General features: G+C 45.3%; 1 protein-coding gene and 1 long non-coding RNA gene across 2 annotated transcripts; one reads left to right on the top strand and one right to left on the bottom strand.

Moving 5' to 3' along the window:
* Positions 1-11,716: 11,716 nt before the first annotated feature.
* Positions 11,717-14,257, bottom strand: POU4F1 (POU class 4 homeobox 1). Its single transcript, XM_087967396.1, has 2 exons — positions 13,817-14,257; positions 11,717-12,824 (listed from the first exon to the last, which is right to left on the bottom strand). The coding sequence occupies exons 1-2, from the start codon at positions 14,084-14,086 to the stop codon at positions 11,805-11,807; spliced, it is 1,290 nt and encodes a 429-aa protein (XP_087823522.1). The 5' UTR covers positions 14,087-14,257; the 3' UTR covers positions 11,717-11,804.
* A 251-nt stretch (positions 14,258-14,508) lies between these two features.
* LOC148130597 (uncharacterized) lies at positions 14,509-25,201 on the top strand. Its single transcript, XR_015749930.1, has 4 exons — positions 14,509-14,591; positions 18,322-18,450; positions 19,443-19,490; positions 24,541-25,201. It is a non-coding gene; the product is annotated as an uncharacterized LOC148130597 (long non-coding RNA).
* The last annotated feature ends 1,851 nt before the right edge of the window (positions 25,202-27,052 follow it).

The following is a 27,052-nucleotide window of genomic DNA, read 5'->3' as shown; positions in this document are numbered from 1 at the left end:
AGCATTTATAATCTGTGAGTGATGATCGGTGATTCTGTCCTTTGAAATCAGGTGAATGGTTTATTTTAACAAGAAGCAATATAGACTCTGTTTCCATGAGCCACTGAAACACAAATTAAGGCAAACAGCATTGCTACAGCAGTCCAGACACATTGTCAGCTTATGGATCAGTAACAGAATAACAGCATTGAAAGGGACCTTGGAGGTCTTCTAGTCCAACCCTTGCTCAAGCAGGAGAACCTATACTATTCCAGGCAAGTGCCTGTCCAGTCTTTTTCTTAAAAGCCTCCAGAGATGGAGCTCCAACAACTTCTGAAGGCAAGCTGTTCTACTGGTTCATTGTTCTCACTGCTAGGAAGTTTCTACTTAATCCCAGGTTGCTTCTCTCCTTGGTTAGTTTCCACCCATTGTTTCTTGCCTTGCCTTCTGGTGCTTTGGAGAATAGGTTGAGCGCTTCTTCTTTGGCCCTTCAAATATTGGAACACTGCTATCATGTCACCCCTAGTCCTTCTTTTCACTAAATATACCCAATTCCTGCAATCTTTCTTCTTGGGTTTTAGCCTGCAGCCCCCTAATCATTTTTGTTGCTCTTCTCTGCCCTCTTTCCAGAGTCCTCTACATCTTTCTTATAATATGTATCATATGATCTTATGTGGCATATGGAATTTGGAAATTGAATTAATTGAAGTGTGTCGCATGAATGCAACCATATCATTCTTAAGGTATTGAGTAGGGCAGATTCAGGTCCATCCCCAGCCAGAGAAATTCAGCCTCTTAATCCAGCCTACCTTAAAGGATTGTTGTGGTAGGCAAAAAAACAAAAAAACCATTTAGCATTCTCATTTATGCAAATACACACACACATACAGAGCTTTCCCTCCATCATTTGCTGCTTCTCTAAAGCAGATTGACAGACATCTACCATGTATACATCCTGGCCACAAACTGATCGTATACACCATTGATGAATAAGGGCCCTCTACTCAAATATACTGTACTTTCATTAGCAGCACTGCTTGAAATTTATGGCCCTACCTCATTATTTGGCTTCTGTGGTGTGGGTTTCATCTGCAATCTAATAAGAGTGCAAACCAGCAAAACCCTCTTTGATTCAATTCAGCTCAAGGTCTACATGTCTGCAGCTCATGGATTCCATTGGGATCCAAACTTCTCCACTGCACAAGCAGGAAACCAGACTGCTGAACAAAGGAACTTAGATGCACCGGGTGCTGGGTGAGGTGGTGTAGTGGCTGAGGTTAGAACCCAGGCGACTGTGAGTTATGGTCCCACATTAGGCGTGAAGCTACTGACCTCAAGCCAATTGTTTTCTGTCAACCTAGGAAAGAGGCAATGGCAAATCACTAGGGAAGGGAAGGGAGGGGAAAGGGGAAGGGAGGAAAAAAGGGAAGAAAAGGGGGAAAGAGGGAAGAAAAAGGGAAAGGGGGAAGGGGGAAGGAAAGGAAAGGGAAGAGGAAAGGGAATGGAAGAGAAGGGAAGAAGGAGAGGAGAGGAGAGGAAAGGAAAGGAAAGGAAAGGAAAGGAAAGAGGAAGAGGAAGAGGAAGAGGAAGAGGAAAGGGAATGAAAGGAAGAGGAAAGGGAAGGGGAGGGAAGGGGAGGGAAGGGGAGGAAAGGGGAGGGAAGGAAAGGGTCTTACTAAGAAAGCTATGGGGACGAATCCAGGCAGTTGCTAAGGGACAACACTGACTCCAAGCATACTCACTTTACTATTGGGTAATAAAACTAATTGAGCTCAATGACCTCCTACTAGAAGACACCTCTAGGATTACCAGACACTTTTACATACTTTTTTTTTAAATTGCTGAACTTAAACTTCTTCAGGAAGATGAGGTCCCCGTTATCTACAAACAAACAATGCTGATACAGCAGGGCTTTAAGGGGTGCTCCAGCAGACCGTGCCCCAAAGGTATCAAAGCAAGAAGGACCTCAACAAACGAGCTAGCAGTCAGGTCCCTTTCTGTTTCAAGGTGGTACCATGGACAGCGAAGTTGGAGAGAAATTGGGAAATGCTTGAATAGGAGGCAACCACTTAACATTTAGTGTCTATGGAGATTCTCAGCCATGCAGGTCAAGGTTGTCCCAAAGGTGCTTTTTTTCAAGAGGCAACTGGATTCTCTTTGTTTTTCCTTGAAGTCCTTTGGCTTCTCATCCAAGAAGCTTCTTCTTTCAGCTTCTTCCAATATTTGAGGGGCTGCTACAGAGAGGAAGGGGTCAAGATATTTTCTAGGCCAGACAAGGAATAACGGATGGAAACTGAACAAGGAGAGATTCAACCTGGAAATAAGGAGAAACTTTCTGACAGTGAGAACAATCAACCAATGGAACAACTTGTCCTCGGGAAGTTGTGGGAGCAGCATCAGTTGAGACTTTCAAGAAGAGATTGGACTGCCATTTGTCAGAAATGGTGTAGGGTCTCCTGCTTGGGTGGGGGGGGGGTTGGACTAGATGACCTACAAGGTCCCTTCCAACTCTGATTATCTATTAATAGCTTCTTGGATGAGAATCGACAGGTCTTCTAAGAAAAACAAGATAGTCCAGTTGCCTCTTGGGAAAAAAAAAGCACCTTTGGGATTGACATTTACTGGTTTCTCTTTTTTTCTAAACCTCTAAACTTTTGAGGATCGCTCCTTAAATAAGGCTCCCCACCCTCCCGGACCCCCAAGGTGTTTCTACCCCCCCCCCCAAACTTTCCAGCTCACCCCCCCAAAATCTGTCCAGCTCAGGGCCCTTTAGCGTGGTTGATCTCAATTAGAAGTATTTTCCCTGGCTCCTCTCGACTCCTTCCCACGACGTCTCAGCTCTGCAACCGACAAATGAGGACAATTATGACCTCGCGTAGCAAGAAATACGTCCAGTTGTAGCGCCGCTTTCTTCCCACCAACAATTTAGGATCGTCTTTATACCACATACCGGCGCCCAGTGGCTTCGCAGATCCCGCGAAGGGCTCGATTCACACCTCGTGCCCAATTGATGGGAAAAGGGAACGCGTCAAGATTGACCCGGGTTATTTTGTGAAGGGGGGCAGGGGGAAAGAGGACGTTGTTCGTTGGTCCTTCGTCCTCAAATTCACCGAAAATAAACGGGGTTGAGTCAAATGGATTTGTTCCTCCGTAAGTTGCTTCATTGTCTGCACCTAACGATGCACCCCGAAACAGAAGGGGTGGACAGTGGGTGGGAGAGAGGCTGAAACGGCTCCCCTGTCTTGTCACGGGATCGGAACTGGGAGTACTCAGGTCTGGGGCTCTTTGAAAGGTCGTGGTGACTCTGGAAAGTCACAGTGAGCAAGGAGGCTCCAAATTACTCGCTGGGAAAGCACAAGCTCCGTCTCTTACGGCCGCAGTTTGTTCTCGCCACCTCCCGCAAACGCGCTGGGTAAGCGCTTTTTAAGGTAGCCGGCGACTTAACGCACGGCGCGCCTCTCGTTTTGCAAAGAGGAATCGTGTTGGGAAAACGGGATTTTAGAGTAGGCAGCCTCAAGCTTTCCAGACCTTTTGGAGCCGGACTACAACTCCCACGCTACCTTGCCGTCAGCGTTCTTGGCGGGGATTCATAGAAGTTAAAAGTTCAGAGCAATTATGTTTCCTTAGCTTATTTCATAACTTGGGGAGGTGGTAGCCCGTGGGAGAAAGGATGGAAAGAGACAAAGGCAGAGAAGGGAGGAAGGAAGGGAAGGGAAGGGAAGGGAAGGGAAGGAAGGAAGGAAGGAAGGAAGGAAGGAAGGAAGGAAGGAAGAAGGAAGGAAGAGGAAGGAAGGGAGGAAGGAAGGAAGGGAAGGAAGAGGAAGGAAGGAAGAAGAGAAGGAAGGAAGAAGAGAAGGAAGGAAGGAAGAAGAAAGGAAGAGGAAGGAAAGAAGGAAGGAAAGAAGGGAGAAGAGGAAGGAAGAGGAAGGAAGGACGGAGAGGAGAGGAAGGAAGGAAGGAAGGAGGAAAGGAAGGAAGGAGAGGAAAGAAGGGAAGGAGGGAGGGAGGAAAGAAAACAGGAAGTGAATTTAGGTTACTACAAAGCTGCCTTTAATACCATAATTATGAAAGTTATTTTGGGATTCTGAAAATTATAGAAAAATAGGCTGGAATAATAAGCTTTCATCTGGAATAAACACGATTGCTTGAAAGACTGTAGTCTTTTTCACTTGGACAAGGGGGTGAGGTTCGGAGGAAAAGCCCATTTTGTTGATAAACGTTCCGCTCCTTTGTTTTGTTCGAAGCCGCCGCTTGAGTCCCAATTTCCAAACCGGCCCTCCTCGGGAATCACATTCGAAAAGAAGTCGGGGTGAGTGATGGGGGAAACCCCTGTAAATCCGTGGCCCTAACCTCGACTCTTTTCTTCGCCCGCAAAAGACCTCCACATCCCTCCACAGCCCGGACCTTCCTTCCCGCCCAACGGTTAGCAGTACTAATATTAATATTCATCCTAGCAACTTTTCTTTCTTTCTTTCTTTCTTTCTTTCTTTCTTTCTTTCTTTCTTTCTTTCTTTCTTTCTTTCTTTCTTTCTTTCTTTCTTTCTTTCTTTCTTTCTTTCTTTCTTTCTTTCTTTCTCTTCTTTCTTTCTTTCTTTCTCTCTCTCTCTCTCTCTCTCTCTCTCTCTCTCTCTCTCTCTCTCTCTCTTTCTTTCTTTCTTTCTTTCTTTCTTTCTTTCTTTCTAAGAAAGGCGAGGGGCGCCTGGCGGAAGCCCGCCTCCCATCAAGCCGCCTCGACAACAATTACTAAAGTTTTTAATTAGCCTCTTGTTATAATTCATTTTATTAATTTTCCAAATCTCAGCCCATGAATTATGCAGAGGGCGGCGGGGGTAATTGTGTTTGCAGCGGTTGGAAGTGGGGGGGAGAGGAAGGCGCGCGATTGGCTCCCTCTCTCCTACGGTACCTTTTGCCTTCCTGGCTCCCCGCCCGATTTCCCGGGCCTGGGCGGTAGGAGAAGCGCTCATATTTTATCAACCTTTTAAAAACACAGATTAATTAATGCTCATCGGAGACTTGTCTAGGGGGGTGGGGGCAGGTTCCCAGGAGTAAGGGGGAATGTTTGCGGCTCGGGCAGAGGTAATCAATTAAGGGATCTCCCTTTTTCACCGAGGAAAAAGGAAGGGAGAAGCAGGTGAAGTTATTATGAGGCGGTGCCTCTCGGTTTAAATGGGAAGCTTTGGAATCGGAGGAGTAGTTCCGTGTTTGTTTTTTGCAAGGAGAAATCGTTCTGGGGGAGGGAAAGAAATGGGATTCAGAGCTGCTATTATTATTATTATTATTATTATTATTATTATTATTATTATTATTATTATTATTATTATTATTATTATTATTATTATTATTATTATTATTATTATTATCATCTTTGGTGAAATTCACAGCCTTTGGGGCTGGTTGGTAGCTCAACAACTCGAGTCCTAACCAAGGACCTAGGGACTTTTAAGGTAACATCGGAGGATATAAGCTGTTCCAAGTAAGTGGTTTTTTGTAGAATCAGGGTATTCAAGTCTGATAAATTCAGAATTTCCAAATAGAGAGGTAGCTCTTTAGATATTGCTCCAAGGGCTCCAATTACAATTACTATTACCACTATTACCACTATTACTACTATTACTATTATTATTACTACTACTACTATTTATTCTTAATTATTAATTATTTATTATTATTATTATTATTATTATTATTATTATTATTATTATTATTATTATTATTATTATTATTATTATTATTATATCCAGGACCGCGATGCAAAGAATATCTTTCATCCGTCCGGATTTGGGGACAATTTCTTGCACCGTTATAGGAAATTATCAACTTTTTGTACCGGGATCAAATACAGGCTTAATGCAGAGAACTCTCAATTTATGACTATAATTGAGCCCAAAATGTTACCTTGCTAAGGGAAACATTTGTTAAGGGAGGGTTTCCCCCCCCGTCCCTCCCCCATTTTATGACCTACTGCTCTTAAGTAAACCACTGCAGGTTGTTTAAGTCAACCTGGCTTCCCCACCTTTTGCTTGTCAGAAGGTCGGCATAGCTGATCCTGTGGCCCTGGGACACTGCAACCCCATCACACATACAGGTCAGTTGCCAAGCATCTGAATTTTAATCCCGGTGATCACCATGGGTCCTTTCCCCCCCACTCTCAATACTGCAGTTGTCACTTTAACAGATAACAGATAGTTGGAGTTGGAAGGGACCTTATAGGTCATCTAGTCCAACCCAAGCGGGAGACCCTACACCATTTCTGAACAAATGGTAACTTTGTACCATCACTAAACGAACTGTTGTAAATCGAGGACTCCCTGTATCCAGGAAGAGACTGGGCTGAGACAAGATAAAAAGCTCGAAGGGCGGGGAAACAGAGAAATCCATTCCAACTCTTATCTGTTGGTTCTTTGTTCGAGGACGGGCTCATCTCAATTTGAAAGCCAAAATCTGGGTTGGAGGCGGAGAACAGAGAGGGCGGCCAATTTAAAACGGTGTGTGTGTGTGTTTGTGTGTGTGTGTCGCGGGGAGGGGGTTGAGAAGGCCCAGGGGGAGGTGGGAGAAATCACAGATGAAGAGCCAAAGATATGCCCCTGTCCAGTTGAGGGAGGAGATGCTTTCACCCGTCCTTTCCAGACCTTCAGTTCAAAGCTGGAGAATTTACGCCCTCTGCGAATGTTCTGTCTCGGCCCTACATGTGCGGGGAAAGCCCTGCCATCCAAACACCTCTTAACTCCTAGGGAAAGTAGCTCGGTTCTTGCTTTCAGGTAGCAAGTCGGTAGCGAGGCCGGGTTACTCCAAGGAGTTAAGAAGCCTGGTGGCTTCCTCAAGGCCGGGAATTGTGGAAGCGGTTGTTTTCCTCCTAGGCTTACTCTGCCAACGTGCTGGGACTGTTGTAGGGGCAAAAACACCCGCTTCGGTTCCCAATCAAATGTTTTCGTTTCAAATCCAGGCTAGGGGACACCAGTGGGTCCTTAAGAATCCAGCCTCTTGGCCCATGGAAAAGGTGCATTTAGAAACTGCACGGTTTCCAACGTGGAAATTGGTGCGCCTCTTTTGCAATGAAATAAATGGCTTTGTTCTTCCTTCCTTCCTTCCTTCCTTCCTTCCTTCCTTCCTTCCTTCCTTCCTTCCTTCCTTCCTTCCTTCCTTCCTTCCTTCCCCGGATGGGACTTTCACAAAGGGAAAGTTTTGTAGCTGTACTCAAGCAACACTTCTCTGCATCTATCTTTACTCTCTAGAGTAAAGATAGATGCCCTAAAATTCCTCAGTCCAGCTTCAGGGTTGAAAGCAAGAGTCCCAGAGGCTTATATCTGAGAGCAATTTACCCGAATTCAGTGAAGCTCACTCCTATTCGACAAGATTCTATCCGGCACATCTACCTACCTCAGCTGGGTTTTACAATCACGAATCAATATGAAATCTGGCAGCCTTGCAAATGTCTTATGTATTAATTACCCCTTTGCTTGTCATTTGTCCCCACCAAAATCTGTATCTCTCGATAGGTGTGGATGCTGAAGTTAAGCCCCTCCCTTTCCACCTCGTTTGTGGTGTTTATTTTAAGAGAGACCAAAGATCACCCTCTCTTAGCGCCCTACCACAGATAAGGAAAAAGTAAAAGCACGATTCGATGTTCATTTTATTTGGTCATTCCTGATTCTCAAAAAAAAAAAAAAAAAGATATCCGATCAAACTTGGGTATAAAATATTGTCATTTTACAAATGCATTTATTATTATTATTATTTAAAAAAAATCAGATGACATTGGAATTAACAAAAAAAAGAAGGAAGGAAGGAAGGAAGGAAGGAAGGAAGGAAGGAAGGAAGGAAAGAAAGAAGGAAGGAAGGAAGGAAGGAAAGAAAGAAAGAAAGAAAGAAAGAAAGAAAGAAAGAAAGAAAGAAAGAAAGAAAGAAAGAAAGAAAGAAAGAAAGAAAGAAAGAAAGAAAGAAAGTTTGTTTTCGGGAGAAAACAAAAGGAGGAAAAATAAACCTTTTTTTAAGCTCCCCTTTCGAGTTCCCAACTCCTCCCCGCATGCCAAAAATTGTGGGCTGGGGGTGAGGGGGAGGAAACGAGAGTCACAATCTTCAGAAGGTATTGTTTCTTGACAACGCTACAACCCCTCTTGGTTCACAGGTTTACGGCCAAAACGGAAGCTGAACCGGTTTAAAAGAGAAACCACCACGGAGAAATGGATCCAAATTTCGGAACGAACTTCTCCCTAGCTCCTCGGAACAGCGTCTTTGCATCAGTTTTAGCAATAATTTCTTTGGGAAAAGACCCCGAAACCCGACTCCAACCTATAGCGGATCTGATCTAGCGCGGCTTTACAAGGAAAACTTTTACATATATATATATATATACACACACAGCAATTCCCTCTGTTTCTGAAGGTTGTTGGCCTTGCTTATTTTCAAGAAAAGAGAATTGCAGAGCTGGCTGCCGTCACTGCTAAGTTTAACTGGATCGGGAGTCGATAGGATTACTTTAAAGCCAATGTCTAAGCAGAGCTGAGCTGGGCGACCAAGTAGGGTGAGTTTTGTTCGAGGAACTTTCACTTGCACTGAACCAAAGGTGGTTATTTCGCCGGGAAGAGCAATAGATTAATCGGGACTTGGTTCAGTCAACTGATATTTTTTCTGATGCGAAAAGGCAAGGCTTTAAAAAAAAATGCAGTTTTTTTTTTTTAAAAAACTTAGCCTTCCATGATTTAGCATGGTACCGAATAAAAGGTCAAGAAACACGCAGCTAATTATATAGTTCATTTTATTCAGAGCATCCATTCGCACATAAGATCTATCTTATAGTAAGGATTTCTGAATTTAGCAGAAAAATACAACTCTTGATTTGTTCAAAAATTTTTGGTAGGCTCTTTGTCTTGCTTATTTTAGTGTCCTTTCCTCCTGGGGGTGTGTTGGGGGCTCGAAGCCTCGATATTGATGTATTATATTTAGCAGCCCTGTTTCAAGAAAAAAAAACCCTCCAAATTAAATCAAATAAATTACGAATTATAATAATACTTTCTGGGGTTGTTTTTTTCCCCCAGGTTTTATTTCTAGGTTTGCTGGGATCCGTCTCTCTAGTCTAGTGTATGATTTGATATACAGACGTACCTGTAAAGGATCTTAAAACTTTTGAAAAAAATTAAAAACATCCGCATGACTCAACCAAGGAGAAAGCTCAGCAAACATACATGGAATATTCAGTGACACGTGGTTCTAACTTTTTTAACCTCTCTGTGCATTAAAGAAAATATTTACAAATGCCTTTGCCTTTTGTTGCTTGCTCTGCATTTAAAACACACACACACACACACACACACACACACCTACCTAAATGCAAGTAACTGTGACATGGCTCCACTTGTGCATGTGCAGTGTGCATGCTTGAGTGTGTGGGTTTATGTTCTTGTTATGTTTGCCCAAAGAACAAACAGCAGGACGGTATGAAATCACACCCATTTACAGAAGGAGGAGGAGGAGGAGGAGGAGGAAGAGGAGGAGGAGGAAAGAAGGAGGAAGGAGGAAGGAGAAAGAGAAGAAAGGAGAAGAAGAAGAAGAAGAAGAAGAAGAAGAAGAAGAAGAAGAAGAAGGAGAAGAAGAAGGAGAAGGAGAAGGAGAAGGAGAAGGAGAAGGAGAAGGAGAAGGAGAAGGAGAAGGAGAAGGAGAAGGAGAAGGAGAGGAGGAGAGGGAGAGGGAGAGGGAGAGGGAGAGGGGAAAACCCACATATTTTTGAAACTAACGTTTTAGCGCTTGGCTTCAAATGCATAGAATGTTTGCTCTGCAAACGAGGATGCACTTACAAAAAAAACAAACACCCTCAACACGTGTTATAAATTATTAAAGCGTAAATAAACCTATAAACAAACGCGCTTCCAAAGACCTGGTTGTTAAACCTTTCGGTGCCTTTTCGGGATGTGCATGCATACCCTCCCCATTTTCCCCCTTTCCTTTGACTGTCCTTTGCATTAAAAAAAAAAATCAAAGCATCGTTTCGGAGATTAAAGCCTTTTCTATAGAAACTACAATTTATTTATTTATTTATTTATTTATTTGCCCTCCCTGCTTCTCCTTCATGGAGCATCTGCTCTGACTACGTTTCAGAATTGCACCCATCCGTTTACCAATTATGAGGCGGTTTTCTTCATCACCCGGAGGCCACGAAGGCTGCTGTTTCGTGGCTCTTCAAAAACTCTTCAAAAACGAGACTTTCTGACTTCCGGAGTGTGGGTGGCAAAGGACCCTAAAACGGTGCAAAACTACGAGTGGCCTTCGACTTTTTTTTTTTTTTTTTGCTTTTTTATGACCGAGCGGAAAATGCTTTTCTCGTCTCCCTCCTCCCCCCCAAGTTCTTCAAACAAAACAATTTCCCCCCCCTCCCCGCCCTTTAATCGATTCGGGATTTAACTTTGCCAAGTTATTTTAGGTTCCACCTCGGTTGAATTAACGAAAAACAGCCGCCACCTCGCACAAAGCTAAACCCCAAAGTTTCAATTTCAAAAAGCTAGGCTGATTTCTCAATGCCGACTAACGAAGGGGACGGAAAATCCGCATTGCCAACTCGGGTGACTCTTAATTCCTACCTTTTAAAAAGAAAATTCGAAGTTTGTTGTAACTTCACTTAAACGCCAAACCAACCCACGGACGGAAATAATTTCCAAAGGGCGCCGTTCCTTACACTGAAAAAAGTAGGGAGGTGGAGAATGGAAGCGAGGGAGGGGGGCGAGGGAATCACTAATTCTGAAATAGCAACGACTTTTGGATACATTGGCGGGTCTTTCACCAAATCCATGAAGACATTTTCCCTGCCCCCTTTTTCAAAGCCGTGTTTTTCAACCACCCCTCAAACAAACAAACGCGAACAAAGAAAAGGAAGGAAGGAAGAAAGAAGGAAAGAAGGAAAGAAAGGAAAGAAAGGAAAGAAAGGAAAGAAGGAAAGGAAAGAAAGGAAAGAAAAGAAAGGGAGCCATTCATTTTGTCAATGGAAAAGAAAGCAATCCCTGGCGTGACAAGCGAAGGGGCACTCATGCTGGAAAGTGGAAACGACAATGTAAAACGAAGAAAGCCAAATCAGCACTTATTCCGCAGATTTTCCCTTCCGCGTCAACCAGCAATTTCGTAACAACAAGGATAACCGGAATAGACCTCGTGGTTTCGTCTACAATACTCTTGTGTGTGTGTGTGTGTGTGTTTCTGCAGCAGTTCGTCCTCGCTTTCCGAAGGGACCCGACCCAAGAAATCAACCCATCTCTACCTTCGCCCAACCTTCCCGTCCCGCAGTTCGCCCCCTCCCCAACCCCCTTTTTTTCCTTTCCCCTTTCCCCAAATCTGCCAAAGGTAAGGAAAAAGAGAGAAGGAGCCGGCCCTCGCTCGAGATTCTCCGCAGCGTCTCGCTTGGGTATCGCTAGGTCCCTGATCGTCCCCCCAGCGATAATATTATTATTATTATTATTATTATCTTCCCAAAGAGTCTTTAGTCCAAAGGAGAAGTCCGTTGCCTTCCCAAACTTCAGTTGCTGCCCTCTCCGCGCAGCCCTCGCCCCTCGGTGCCCCCCTCCCCCTGTCCCAAAGTCTCCGCCCTCCCCTTCCCCCAGGCTGCCAAGGTCTCGTAGGGGTGGGGTGGGGGGCTGTGCGCGGGTCCTTTCTCTGGGCCAAGCTCAGTTTGCATGGGGTGGATTCCGAGAGGGAGACTACTCGGGGGGGTTTTGTGTGTGCGTGCGTGTGCGTGTGTGTGTGCGTTTGTCTCGCTTCCTCTCTCTTTCCACTCAGTTTCAGTTGATCGTCCCTCTCCGGGCGTCCAAACCAAGCCCCGGGTTCAACTAACTTAAGGCCCGGTTTTAGTAGGTGGCGGAGAATTTCATGCGTTTTTGCTTCTGTCTCTGGTTGCAAAACCAAACGCGCACCACGTTCTTTTTGAGGTCCAATTTCTCGGCGATGGCGGCGATCTTCTCCGAGGAGGGTCGCGGCTGGACGGCGAAGTAAGCCTCGAGGGAGCGCTTCTCCGGCGCCGCGATGGAAGTCCGCTTGCGCTTCTTCTCGCCGCCGTTGAAAAGCTCCGGCTTGTTCATTTTCTCGCGCTGGGCCCCCTCGGCTTCCTCCAGCCACGCCTGCAGGATGGGCTTGAGCGCGATCATGTTGTTGTGCGAGAGCGTGAGCGACTCGAAGCGGCAGATGGTACTCTGGCTCAGCGAGCCCACGCCGGGGATCTTGAGGTTGGCCAGAGCCGAGCCCACGTCGGCCTGCGTCACGCCCAGCTTGATCCGCCGCTGCTTGAACCGCTCGGCGAAGGCCTCCAGCTCGCGCGGGTCCGTGTCCGAGTCGCAGATAGAAGCCAGGCCGGCGGCGCCTGCAGCTGCGGCCGCGGCGGCGGCGGCGCCTCCGTGGTGAGCCGCCGCCACCAGCCCTGGGTGCGGCAGGCCTGAAGGCATGTTCATGGCCGCAGCGGCCGCCGGGTGCGCCAGGTGGCTCAAGCCGTGCATGTGCGAGTGCGGGTGGGCGGACGTGGAGATCAGCCCCCCGCCTCCACCTCCTCCTCCGCCGCCGCCGCCGCCTGCGGCCCCGCCGCCCGCCCCCTCGTGCGCCCCGCCGCCGGACATGAGCGCCAGCGAAGGGGAGGTGATGTGCTCCAGCAAGTCGCCCGGTTCCAGCGCCTGGTGGTGGTGATGGTGGTGGTGATGGTGGTGGCCCAAGGGCACCGTGGAGGTGGAAGTGCAGGGCACGCTGTTCATGGTGTGGTAAGTGGCGTCCGGCTTGAAAGGGTGGCTTTTGCCCTGCGAGACAGCGATGTCCACGGCGGCTAGAGCCTCTGCCCGCGCCAGCAACGTCTCGTCCAGGGTGGCGAAGAGATTGCCCTGCAGCTGCAACCGACAAAGAGAAAAGGGGCAGCGAGGGAGAGGGGAAAAAAGGGGGGCATGTTGTGGGGGAGGGAGGGGAGAGGAAAGCATCCCCGAGAAGGAAAGGAAGGAGGAAGGGAAGCCGCCGCGAAGCGTTAGCCAAAAAGGGTGAGGGAGAAAGGAGCGGCGGGACGGCGTGGCAAAGGGGATTAAAGGGAAAAGTTGTTTTGTCGTGTAGGAGAAAAGGACGGGTGGGAGGCGGAAGAGAAAGGCGGAAGGGGGCCGAGGGATGCAGGAGAAGAAGGGATGGGGCAGAGGCACCGCCGGGAGTTGGATGAGCGGTAGAAAAATTGTACCGCCGCGGGAAAATTAATGGGAAGGGTCCACGGATGTAGCGGGGAGAGAGAGAGAGAGAGAGAGAGCGCGGTGCGTAAGGTTTGGGGACCATTTTGGCCAGAGGAACAGCAGGAAGGAGAAGGACGGAAAGTGAGGACCGGGAGGCAAAAAAAAAAGGGGGGAGAAGGAGAAAGAGAGAAAAGAAAGAAAAACAGGCAAGTTGGTTAAGCCAGAGAAGAGCGAAGAAGTATCCCCCACACCCCGCCTTCCCACCGCGGGGGGAAATCGAGGGAGCCTGCCGTGAGCTAGCGAGCCGGGAAGGGGAGAGCGAGAAAGGGCGAAAGCGAAGGTGCCAGAGGAGACCCGCTTTCGGCTCGGTTGGCTGCCTCTCGGCCTTCCTTTGCCAGGTCAATTTGGAAAGGAGAACCCGCAAAAAGAAAGAAAGAAAGAAAGAAAGAAAGAAAGAAAGAAAGAAAGAAAGAAAGAAAGAAAGAAAGAAGGAAGGGAAATTCAGGGGCAGGAAAGCTCCGGGGAGCCTCCTTTCCACCTAACCCTCCAGAAGGGCGGAGACGGGGGCTGTAAGTCCCAGCCGCTGCGGCTGAAGCCAAAGAAGGCACCCACGGGGCGGCAGGGGCAACGAGAGAATAGGAGCCCGGCCAACCCAGCGTGGAAAGTCCGGCCGGAGTTGGGAGACATGCTCTCCGGATGGCTTCCGAGCTGGAGTGAAGCGAGGGGTACTTGTGCTCCGGCAGGGTCGGATGCATGGCGAAGTGGGGCTGCTTGCTGTTCATGGACATCATCGTGGCGGCTCGGCGGGCGGAGGAGAGCAAGAGGGAAACGGCGACCAGGAGGAAATCCGCGCCTAGCGCCACCAGCGCGCCGGGCGAAAGGGCTCTCTGTGCGCCGAGCACAGCCAGGCTGCCGCCCCCGCCGCCGCAGCAGCAGCACATCCGAGGTGACTGAGGCTGGCAGCTCCCCGGGAGCGCGCAGGGCGAGCCTTCCTGCAACCCGGGCCGCTCGACTCTTCTGCCTGCTCTACCCCGGGGCTGGCAGGAGATGCGCTCTTGCTTCCACCTGAGCCCACATCCCGGGGCTCCCGACCGGTTCTCCCTCTCGCGAGAACTTGCGCCTCCAGTTTTGATGGACTGGCCTGGTCTCTCCCCTCCTCCTTCCTGCGCTCTGCCTCCCTTGCCCCCTCCTCCTCCTCCTCCACCACCACCACCTCCTCCTCTTTCTCCTCCCCGCCCCCTGAGTTGTATAGCCGACCTCACGTCGAAGCAGCCCAGGAGTCCGCAGAGAGGACAAAGGCCAAGGCAACCGATGGCGACCTGGGGGTTCCCAAGCCAGTGGCCCCTCCTGGCACCTTTGCCCCGCGCAGGTCTGGAGCGCAGGATAGAGGGCAGCGCCAGCTGAGTCCTGGTGAAAATGCGGCGGAGGCGAAATGGCTCAGTGTCGGTACATTTACTTGCTATTACTTTTTGGCGCAAACTGTGGCAGCCGAGCCAAACCCGGCGTCTTTCCTTGCCTTGCAAACGCCTCTGGATGCCGGATGATTTCTGCGTTGTTGGTTGTGGGGTTCAATAACTCTCGCAATCTTTGCTCGCTTTGCTTTCAGGCCCGGCAAGGGGCAGTTCTGTTCAGCGTTGTTAAAGATAAATAGGAAGCGTTGTTGCCAAAGCGCTTCGTACGACCGTTTTAGACGTTGTTGGTGGAGCGGGATCGTCCGGCGTGGCTCCGACGCTGTCCACTCACTTCAGTGCTGAAAAAGTCAACCTGCTTTTGTGCGGTTGCTTTCAGCTCAACTCTCATCCGCTTCTTAATAAATGGGATTTTACTAGCTGTACGATGAACTTGATTGTTTAGACTGCATGCGCAGGACAAAATTGCTATGTTCACTTCCCAGAGAAATTGGTGAGATTTCCTTTGGGGCTCCCCGTAAAAGGGGTTTTTTTTGGGGGGGGGGGGATCCATTGCAATCCATGGATCTGTATGTAGAGGGGGAGCTGTGAGTCACCCATTATATTGTTCAAGGTTGCTTCTGCTTGAAAAGGACCCGCCAATCGCTGCCCCCCTTATGGGTGACATTGTCTTTCTTGGGAGATTCTGCCTTCGGTGGCATCTTTGCAATGGTGGCATCACTCAGAGCCTTGCTGTCACCCAAATTCATGCCCTGCTTCTCCTTCCTTCTTTAGAAAAATCTTCGTTTATTCAGCACCCTTCAACCGCAACACGGGATGCTCACGGAATCAGTTAGTTCTTGGGGAGCGATTCGCTTAGATAATCTTGAATGAGTGGGTGGGATTCAAAGAGGGGGAAAGTAAGGAAGTGAGTGCTGAGTTTGAGAATAGCCCATTACCTCCTTAAAATAATCCACATTTCAGCAAAGGTCTAGAGTTTCCCCTATCTTTCTCCCTCCCTCCAAGAACCCCCAAAAAACCATATCCCAACTTTTTAAGTGAATCTTATGCTCTGAATTTAGCTCGGTTCAAAGGAAACATAGGTTGGTGGTTTACTGCTAATCTGCCGGTTACATAGATGGAAGGATAACAAAGAAAGAGTCACGGATCTAACTTGAAGGAGGTCGTGTTTTTCTCAAATGTAGCAGGGACGTGCTTATTTGGGGGAATCCCATTTGAAGTAACAAGATAATAAGCCTCCAGATATACTTGCTTAGGTCTGATATCAAAACATGCCCTTTATTTACACCAAACAATATTTCTGATGTTGCTTGTAAAATTATGGATTGATCGTTCTTCAAAGGAAGGACACTTGCCTTGTTTAGCTCCTCAGCAAACAAATGTATTTCCATTTTACGGATGAAAAATGAAAAAAATGAAAAAAAAAAGATGAAAAAAAAGTAAGTGCAACTCAGGTCCTTTGGTTACTTCTTTAGAGGTATCCCTTACGGGTGTGTTAAAATGGAACTCCTGTTAACACAAGATATGGGATTTGAATGTTTGTGTCTTCGTTCCCATGTATGAACAGGCCCCATCTCCATAACCAGAGAATGAGTTTCAGAAATCCCATCTCTAATTCCCTTTGCGTGTGTGCACGTGTGTGCACGTGCGCGCGCGCGCGCACACACACACACACACACACACACACATTGTAGGCAATAATAGCCACTGGAAATAAATAACCAATGTGAAATAATAATAATAAGAGAGAGAATGAATTCAGGATGTTGGTCAAGGGATTGATGTTCTCCTTAAATGTTGGGGACCATTGTTTTTGATTCCCCCCCCGAGATTGGTGTGTGTGTGTGTGTGTGTGTGTGTGTGTGTGTGTGTTCTCGTGGCATGAACACGCACGTTTTCTATTATTTACCTCCTGCCTATTTTTCCCCATAGCCCAAGTGACTATAGCACTCTTTAATTTCCATCTTCAGCCTTGAATGTGTCACATGGGGTTCCTGAGTTCAGACTTAGAGATCTCTCGGAAGGGTATCCCAAGCACTCTGCCCTGTCAGGAATGGGTTGGGGAAAGACCAGCATTATTTATCTTGTGAACTCTAGATTGTCGTTAGTAATGAAAAATGCACGGTAAGGCACGTCTTGCAAGCTCATGCCTTCAGATCCTTGCTTCCTTGCAAACTACGATTGGACGCTCTCCAGTTGTGAGGACTGACGGCGGTCGAATACCAACCACCAACAGTGTAGTGAGTGTGTGGCTGCTTGGCAAGGCTCTTTAGTGAGAGCAGGGGAGTGGAGAGTTTCATCAGTGAAAAGTGGCCTATTCTGAACATCTGCATGCTCCTTAGATGGCCCAAGGATGAAAGCAGGCGAGGCATTTTCAGGGTGTTGGGAGACCGCTAAACACACAGATACAGTCCTGGGATTGTGTTTTCACTTCTGAGCTGACAATGCTTGTTCAAACTGTCCCATCTTACTGAGCCAGCTAGATATTTTATTTTTACGGTGGGCTTAATGGTCTTCAGAGTAAGTGTTTGCGGTTTCTTCGTTCATAAACTACTAATAGCATATATGCAAGTAGCATCCCACTAGAGTCACCTATAAGGTAGCCCCAGTGCAACAACTAGGATGAGTTAGCTACTGAGAACTCTCAAATGCCACTGGTTTTAGTGGTAGATAAAGTAGAGTTAGGAAACTTAAGGTTTGAATGCATTTCCAAAAAGCTGAGTGCAGGACCTTTCCTGGCAGGAAATATATATATTCCATAAGATGCAGAGAAAGGTAGTTGGATGAAGTAGCTGTTGGACCTTCATAGAATTTAAAGTAAGCAAGAGAGGGAAATAGAGAAGAGAAGAAAAGGGAGGGGAGGGGAAGGGAAGGGAGGGGAAGGGAAGGGAAGCAAGGGGAAGGGAAGGGAGAGGAGGGGAGGGAAGAAAAGGGGAGGGAGGGAGGGGAGGGGAGGGGAAGGGAGGGAGGTGAAATGAAGCAAAGCAAACAATAAACAAACAGAGCAGAATAATCTTTAACAGCAATATTAATACAAACGTGTTATATTTGTGACAGTAGGTAAACTTGCTTTTTCTCTCTGCGGGTCAATTTCTTAAAGTTATTTTCCTTTCCTAACCAGTGGAGGATTTTTCATTTGGTTTGTTTCATTGCATTCCTGGGCATTCTAAGGAGAAGACTGGAACGAATGGTTCTCGGAGGTGGGCCATTCGTGGTTGCTTCTCACATGAATACTACTTCTGAAAAGCAAATGGGAGGCAAGACTCAGGACCAGCGTCTCTTCCCCGTTTGCCTCAGATTCCAGTGCATAAGCACCATCAAACCACTTGCTTCTGGGATAAGAATTATGGGGGATTGAATTTTAACATAGGGGGGAGGAGAGCAGCAGAGATCAGAGAGATTGGACTGTCCCAGAAACTGGGTTGATTATTCTACGGATTACTTCAAATGTGCTTTACAAAATCTGGGGATAGTTTAAAGATGATTCCACTCATGCTAAGAGAACGGAGCTCAGCACTTAAGAGACTGAATGAGAATCCCAGCAATTCTGAGTTTTGTGTTTACCACGAGAAATGCTTCACAGTCTTTAGCATCCAAGTGTAGAGTATGCTGCGGAGTGATTTAAAGAGATTTTATATATATATTATGATGGGGAAGATCTGCCTAAAGTGCTTTGAGCCTTCTTTAAATGTGAAGGTCATGATAATTGCATCGGTTAAGGGTGAGGTTTTGAGTTGACCAGATGCTGTGCTTTTTTTTTTTTTCAGCAACTCCTATTGCTGGACAGCTCCCCAGCGACCATCGAAACTACCTCTTACAGAAACCGTTTGCTTTTAAATGAAAACCCTACCACTGATGAACTATAAGGACTAATTTCTATTACAGCCCAAATCCAGGTATCTTTTTCATGCCTCTTTGTTGGGTTTCTCCCCGCACCCTTTATCTGTCTCAATAGAAAACAGTTGGGAATAACATGCATATGGGCATTTTGGAATAAGGAGACCACTATGTGGGGAGAGGAAATATGAATATGTGGCTTTTCTTTATAGAATAAAATCTTTCTTTCACTCCATAATTCCATGATCAAGGTTTTTTTTCCCCCACTTTCATTTCTAACTCTTCTTAACTTTCAGCTGATAAAAAAAAGTTTTCTAAACATACACACATGCACACACAAATACATTGTTAGAAAAAAAAATTGTCCTAATTATTTGGATCCCTCTTGTGTGAAAAGACAAAAGAAGAGAGCCGCAATGATCCCATCAGATTCACAAGTTGGTTGCCTGGAGTAATCCAGAATAATTGATCGCCATTGGGTTCCACGGATATCTCAGATATCTTGTGGATGCTTTACTCATAAGGCAGCAATCCAGTTGCAGTGGCATAGACATTTCTCTGTCCATGATCTTGAAAAGAAAGGCAGACGTTTCTTCATTTGAAGATGGCAGGGTGGTGGGCATAGGAGGTGATCTCCAACGTATATGCTTCCAATACCCAAACCCAATAATCTATCATACAAGAGTAAGAAGAAGCTGAGTAGAAGCTGGAGATCTCCTCATCCATCAGTTCTTCCCATATGTTTCTACTGAAAGAACCTTGGGTGGATTGGGAGTTGCCTCTCTGGATCTCCCAATCCACTGGAATAGGGGCTGGTCCTTCAAGATGGACCTGTTTGATGCTCACCAACATCAGCATCCATCTAAATACTCAAGTTTGGGAGGTCTGTGGTCTTTGGAGCATAGCTGGATATCTTTGGATATCCCTTTTTATGGCTGATTATGAATTGATGAGATGAAAGCAAGGCAAACATATGTTATGGAAATACTAAAACACGTAAACAGATGTAAACTGGTATTTCCAGGTATTTTCTTTCATCTCACATTCTCAGGATCAGGAAAGTGTCCTCAGTGTGGAGGTGGCATTCACCAATGACCAGGTAACCCAATTTCTCTTTAGCTTTATTTTAGATGGCAACATCATTATGGAATCACAAAGATACAGATCATATAGGTCTTGGCAAAACTTGTTATCAAGCTAATACCAAAAATGCCCAGACCAGTGTGATATTTAAAGTTAGTAGTATTACTCTCAAGAAATGAATAAATGCCTGATGAGGATGGAAAGGGTATGCCAGCAGAGAACCTGTGTTTTTGTGTCACTGCATCTCTCTACAGCTTTGTTCCACCAATTGTAAACTCTCCCATTGACTGGAAGTTCTAAGAAGTTTAGTCCCATCACCCTGGAGAGAAATAGATCTAGGAAGTTGCTTGAAGACATCAAGGCAATTTTTTTCAAGATTAGGTCATCCTTAAGATGTTGGGAGGCTGGGGAGGAATGGCCTATCAATTTACCCAGAAACAAATGCTATGACTGAATGCTCAAAAAGCATTCCCATGTTCTAATAAAGGAATTTCCTGACAAAAGCCAGGCTGGGCTTATTAAGTCCAAGCTATGGATGATTGCTTTTGCAGCCAAGGCATAGAATGTGCCCTTATTAAATATGAAAAAAAGCTTAATTGGGGATTTCAGATCCCAAAGGCAGTTTCTTCACTGTCTCCTTTCAGGAGGAAAAAGGCAAGAATGGAGGCATCAAAAATCACACATAAATATGAGGAAGGAAATACAAGTCTCCTTCATTCAGGCTTGACTTTTGGTGGCTTCATTGAACTTTCTTCTTGGTGGTAATGTGGAACCTTATTTTGCATCCTAGTTTCCACTTCTGGGATCTCCTGATGGTCTCCCATCTGACTACTAACCACAGCCAATCCTGTTTCCTTTTCCAGAGCACTTAGCAGTGTCTTGTGAATAAGGGCCAGGTCAATTCCATTGATTTCATCAGGGCTTCCAGCTATTCTCCAAAGCACCTGAAGGCAAGAAAAAAAAAAGCAATGGAGGGAAACTAATCAAGGAGAGAAGCAACCTAGACCTTCAGAGCTGAAGAAGCTTCTTGGATGGGAAGCAAAACGTCTTCAAAGAAAAACCAGAAAGTCCAGTTGCCTCCTGAAAAAGCACATTTGGGACAACCATGACCTGGATGACTGAGAATCTCCATTGATATCAACCTAAGAACTAAGGAGAAATTTCCTAACTGTCAGAACAATTAACCAGTGGAGAAGCTTGCCTTTAGAAGTCGTGGGCGCTCCATCACTGGAGGTTTCTAAGAAGAGATTGAACAGCCATTTGTTTGGAATGGTATCCAGGATCTCCTGCTTGAGCAGGGGGTTAGGCTAGAAGACCTCTAAGGTCCCTTCCAACTCTGTTATTTTGTTAATATAAAGTTCAAAACAATTTTTATTTTTATTTTTGGTATAAACTTAACATTCCTGTCTGTTCCTTCCCTGTAAACAGGCTCAGAACGGGGTTTACATTTTCTGCTGATTTTTCTAACAGAATTAAGTCGCGTTTTTTCCCCTTATTTTCTGTGTATTGAAATCTATTTAGCATTGTGGACTGGTTCACACGTGGGAGAGGCGGTTCATCTCGAGGATCCCAGCAGATAAACGCTGGTTGAGAATGGGTCCTTCGTGCCACTCCTGGAAAACCAAGAACCCTCCCATTCCCTTCACCGAAAGTTGCAACGGAGTCGTTTGCAGAGAACAAAAGGTTTGAGTTGATCTAAGGATGGTTGTCCCAAAGGTGTTTTTTTTTTCTTTCACGAGGCAACTGGACTTTCTTGTTTTTTTTTTTCTTCTTCTTCTTCTTTTTGAAGACGTTTCGCTTCTCATCCAAGAAGCTTCTTCAGCTCTGAAAGAATGGTGGAGAAAATGGAAGGGTTGATATTCCTTGCGCTTATATTCCTTGTTTCTCGTCAAGGATTTATATTCCGAAACGTCTTCAAAAGAAAAAGAGGAAAGGAAAAACAAGGAAGCCCAGTTGCCTCCTGAAAAAGCACCTTTGGGACAACCTGGATGACTTGAGAAATCTCTACAGGCTCTTAAGGGTGGTCGGTGGCGTTTCTTGCTAGGTGAGCGGGCGCGTGAATGGTGGAGTGGGAGAAAAACCCACACCGGCGGCGTAACAGGGAAGTTTTGAAGGGATTTTGTCTCTGCGGTGCCGCACACAGAACCATTTCCCAGCTCCTGAGGTCCACGGAATCCATAACTTCGTCGGCTTTCAAAAGTCGGTTCTTTTTAAAACAAAACAAAAAGTCTTAACTCCAGCGATCCTGTTTCAGGCATGAATCAATTTCAACTTTCGGCGGTGACCTTCCGCCCTTCTTCTGGGGAATGGATGGCGTTTCTTCCACTCTCTTTAAGAGGCAGTGAAAGTACATTTTACGTGGCGGGGCGGGGAAGAGCTGGAAGGGATCGATCTCGAAAGTTAAAACGCAAACTCGTCTGAGGAGCTTTCGCCTGCCAAAAAAATAAAAATAAAAAAATAAAAATATCCGGAAGGAGAACGAGATGATGCTTCAGTCCTAAAGCGACCCTGATTTCCACACGCGCAGCTCCACCGTTTCAATCGGAGCGGAAGAAGGGAGGGGGAAAGGGGGGGAGAGAGGATGAGAGAGAGAGAGAAATGGAGAGAGAGAATGGGAGAGAGAGAGAATGGGAGAGAGAGAGAATGAGAGAGAGAGAGAGAAAGGGGAGGGAGAGAGAATGAGAGAGAGAGACAAAATGAGAGAATGAGTGAAGGAGAAAGAGAATGAGAGAGAGAATGAGAGAATGTGAGAGAGAGAAAATGGGAGCGAGAGAAAAAGAGTGATAAAGGGAGAGAGAGAAAATGGGAGAGAGAATGGGACAGAGAGAATGAGAGAGAGAGAGTGAGAGAGAGAGAATGAGAGAGAGAGATAATGAGAGTGAGAGAAAGAGAGAGAAAGGGGGAGGGAGAGAGAATAGAGAGAGAGAAAAAATGAGAAATGAGTGAAGGAGAGAGAATGAGAGAGAAAATAGGAGTGAGAGAAAAAGACAAAGGGAGAGAGAGAAAGGGAGAGAGAAAGAATGGGAGGGAGGGAGAGAGAATGAGAGAGAGAGAATAAGAGTGAGAGAAAGAGAGCAAGAAAGGGGGAGGGAGAGAATGAGAGATGGAAAATGAGAGAATGAGGGAGAGAGAATGAGAGAGAGAATAAGAGAGAGAATGGAAGAGAGAAAATGGGAGAGAGATAAAGAGAGATAAAGGGGGAGAGAGATTGAGAGAGAGATAAAATGAGAGAATGGGTGAAAGAGAGAGTGAAAGAGAGAGGGGGAGAGAAAGAGAGGGGGAGAGAGAGAGATGGGGAAATAGTTGCCTTGTCATGTAACACATTGTGCTGATTTATGATAAAATTTTAACGAAACCATGCATATTTTAACAGCCTTTAATCACCGCATGAAAATTTAATTCATGAACTGCAGCACGTTTAACTAAAATGAAGCGTTCATTCATTAGGACTAATTAATTTGTTAAAGGATTTTGGCGGGTTGAGGGGGGTTGGGGGGAAGGCAAGGTTAAGGTAGAAAGAAAATCCTTTGTTGGTTTCGTGGCTTAACCCCCCCCCCCCCAGGTTCCCTTCAAGGTAAATACGTATAGAGTCAGTTTGCCTGTTTGGGAATGAAAGTAAAAGTTTAAAACAAAAAAGTGAACATCCATTATCTGGGTAAAAGGAGGGAAACATGGAAAAAACCTGAAGCACAATTTCTGTTCCAGCCTTCTGGATTTAGTTCTGCTTTGATATTGTTCCTTCCTTCCTCAGTCATCCTCACCAGCCTTGTGCCCAGGTAAATTTGCCACACACCCATAGAACATAAAACGGTTGGAAGGGACCTTGAAGGTCTTCTAGTCCATCCCCTCCCCCCTCGCTCGACCTTATACCGTTCCAGACTGGCTGTCCAATCTCTCTCCCCCCCCCAATAAACTGGCAATTAAACATTATTGGTATTGAAAAATATCGACTTTAAGAGAACATTAACTCTTGATTCTACACAGTTCAATTGAGATTGACTAGTTCTGCTCCCACTTGTTTGCAATTTGTTGGATGCTTTCAAAGGGATTCTTTAAAAACAGGGTTGTTTTTTTTAGTAATTAATTCAAGGTAACGTTATAAAGAAGTTGATAGAAAGGAGGCAGAAATTGCAAGTCAGTCGTTGGGGTCGAGCAAACACTGGTTCACAATCTCTTGCAAATCAGGATTCTTCCTTGCTGCTGTGACTCTTTATCTCTTTATTATTAATTTGTTTGTTGATGTCTTCCTCAATAGAATGATATGTAGGATATACAGCCATTGATATCCTGACCTTCAGAATTGAAAACTTCAACAAAGCTGCCTGGTGGCTCTTCCTAATTTAAGCAACTCTTTGAGACCACAGGAAAAAAAAGAAACTCATGAGTTGTGAATATTGCAAGCAACTACCTTGTTAAAGAGTAGGTGTATATATTGACTGCTGAGGATTGTATCCATTGGAATTCAGTGAGATGCAGGTAAGTTAGGACAGAGTTACGTCTTGAATAGAACATAGAATAATAGAGTTGGAAGGGACCCCGGAGGTCTTCTAGTCCAACCCCTTGCCCGAGTAGGAGCCCCTGTATCATTTCAGGCAAATGGTTGTCCAGTTTTGTCTTGTTTTTGAAAGCCTTCTGTGATGGAGAGCAGCCACAACTTCTGATGGCAAGTTATTCCATTGGTTAATTGATCTCACCATGAGGAAATTTCTCCTTAGTTCTAGGTTGCTTCTCTCCTTGATTAGATTTCAACCATTGTTTCTTGTCTTGACTTCTGGTGCTTTGGAAAATATTTTTCCCCCTCCCCATCTTTGTAGGAGTCCCTACAAAGATGAGGGGGTCAAGCTATTTTCCAACAGTTTGGAAATCTCCCACTGAAATATAAGAACGGAGCAGTTAGTGAAGGGGGATTTGGTGATAGTGGAGAAACCATTGCTTGTAAAATTTCTTTCTTTGTTGGCACAGATCTGTCAGGTACAAAGGTAAACCATTTGCAAAGCTGACCCCTGAAATAGTTTCAATAACTGTTGTGTTAATACTCTTTTGTGTTGTATTTGTCTCTTTCCAAGGAACCTGGGAAGAATGCTAAACGATTTGTAATCAAATTCTTCACATCTGCTCAAACTTACCTACACCCCCCCAAAAAAAAAATTGGAAGGGGGAGTGAGGACCTCACAATCTGTCAGAAACAGCATAAATGTATGAAATAATGGCACTCTGAAACTTTTGCAAAACTTTTAGTGAAGTACATTTTCCTGGTTTCTGTATTTGGCTGCATGCTTAAGAAACTGGATGGCAGAATATTTTAATTTGTATGGTGGATATTCTTAAGAGCTATTCCTGGAAATGCTTTTAGATCTTGAAGGTAGCTTTGTTTGTTCACTGATGAAAAATCCAAGGACCCAAACACGTGTTCCTACCAGTCCAAATAAAATGTTATCAAAGCTGTAAGGAAGGTTTTCAGTTCTTTAGATTTTTTTTTTTTAGAGGGGCAAAATAAATGGCAGAGGATTTATTATTTGGCATGTTAGCTACAGTAAACCATATTATAAAGATTGCATTTTGTTACTTGCTGCAGATGGGAGAAAAAAAGCAGATCTATGATTGTTATTTTGATGTACTTCAAACTGCATACTTTCCCATAACTTACAAGGACTTCGATATTTTGTAATGATTGTTGTTGCTGTGTTGTAATCTATGGATGAGACAAATAAATATTGATTGGCTGAATTCTGGTTCACGTGTTATTGTTCCCAGCAATAGGAGATGACAGATGGAAGTACATAAAGCAACACCTAATGTGTTTTGTTTTTTTAAATCCCTTTCAAATTTATGACTCTGTATGCCAGATCACTTAGAAAAAAAAGATAGGTCAAAAAAGAAGTACACACACACACACACACACACACACACATTCATTCTTAAGTTTTCGCAGGTATTTATATGCATGGTATTCAGCTTTGTTCGGATATTTTCCCACGTCATTAAAGTTGTGCTTTTAAAGTTGTAGCAACGTTTCGGCAGAATCTCATCTGCCATCATCAGGCTTGTGAATCTCATCTACCATCATCAGGCTTCTGTATAGTGTTCGTCTGTGAGTCAGACTTTCACAGCCGTTTCTGTTTTAAATTTGGTGCTAGCCTACTGCTGTGCCAGAATGGTTTTTTCTTCATCCTGATTGGTTGGGAGTCTTAGTCTGTGTTTATTGGTCTTGGAGTTTGCTGTGATCTGCTTGATTGGTGTTTCTAATATCTTCTGTCTGTTTTGTAGCTTTTTTTAAAACTTGATTGGCTGGCAACATTGTGTTTCCTGTATTGGAGGCTTTTAGTGCAGCCTGGCTCTGAGTAAACGGACGGCTATCATTTAACTATCATCTAGCCAATGCCACCCACAAACCCAAACTATGGTTAAGATACATCGATGACACATTTGTTATTTGGCCCCATGGACAAGAAAACCTAAACAATTTCCTAACACACCTAAACAGCGCACACCCCAAAATCAAGTTCACCATGGAAATGGAAACAAACAACCATTCCTAGATGTACTAATCTACAAAAAAACAGATGGCACACTAGGACACACCATATACCAGAAGAAAACAGACACCAACTGCTACCTCAACGCCCAATCCCACCACCACCCAGCACAGATAAACTCCGTGGCCAAAACACTAATTGCCAGAACCAAACGCCTGGCAGACAAGACACACATAAAGACTGAACTATGCACCCTGACTAAAGTACTGACAGCCAACGGCTTCCACAAAAGCAAAATCACTGACCTGATCCACAAAAACTCACTGAGACATAATGGAGACCTAGAAGATGAACAGACCTATGGAACAGCTGTCCTGCCCTACATAAGAGGTACTACAGACAAAATCAGTAAGATACTACACAGGCATCACATCAAGACTGCCTTCAAAACAGAAAGAAATATAGCAGCCATCCTAAGAAACCCCAAAGATAAAATTGATCTGGAAAACCAAGGCATATATGAAGTCCCCTGTGCATCATGCCCTGCCACATACATTGGACAGACCAATAGAAGAATAAGTAACCGCCTGGATGAACACAAAAATGCAGTAAAAAATCTGGAACACACTTCCTCAAGAGTCCAACACATGAAAGCCACAGGTCATAGCATCGACTTCAATGGCACCAAAACCCTAGCCACTCTAGAAAACCCCAGCTACAGAATTATCAGAGAAGCCATAGAGATTGAAAAAAGACCTGAAAGCATGAATAGAAGAGATGATTCCACCAGACTGTCAATTATCTGTAAGCCTGCACTCACAAACAAAAAAAATCTCCACACCACAAGCCAGGCAAACACCTGGGCACAAACAGACCCCCCCCCGATACCTCCAGCTCAAACACACCCCAACCAGGCACCCAGATGAAACCTAGCTTCCTAATAAATGATAGCCGTCTGTTTACTCAGAGGCAAGCTGCACTAAAAGCCTCCAATACAGGAAACACAATATTGCCAGCCAATCAAGACAAAAAAAAAGCTACAAAACAGACAGGAGATATTATAAACACCAACCAAGCAGAACACAGCAAACTCCAAGACCAA

Source organism: Notechis scutatus, chromosome 5 (genome assembly GCF_049901735.1).
Source record: "Notechis scutatus isolate UNSWTSFEM ecotype Mainland chromosome 5, rNotScu1.2, whole genome shotgun sequence".
Taxonomy (NCBI): Eukaryota; Metazoa; Chordata; class Lepidosauria; order Squamata; family Elapidae; genus Notechis; species Notechis scutatus.
Note: the sequence above shows the minus strand (reverse complement) of the source record. Positions and strands in the feature narration are given on the sequence as shown.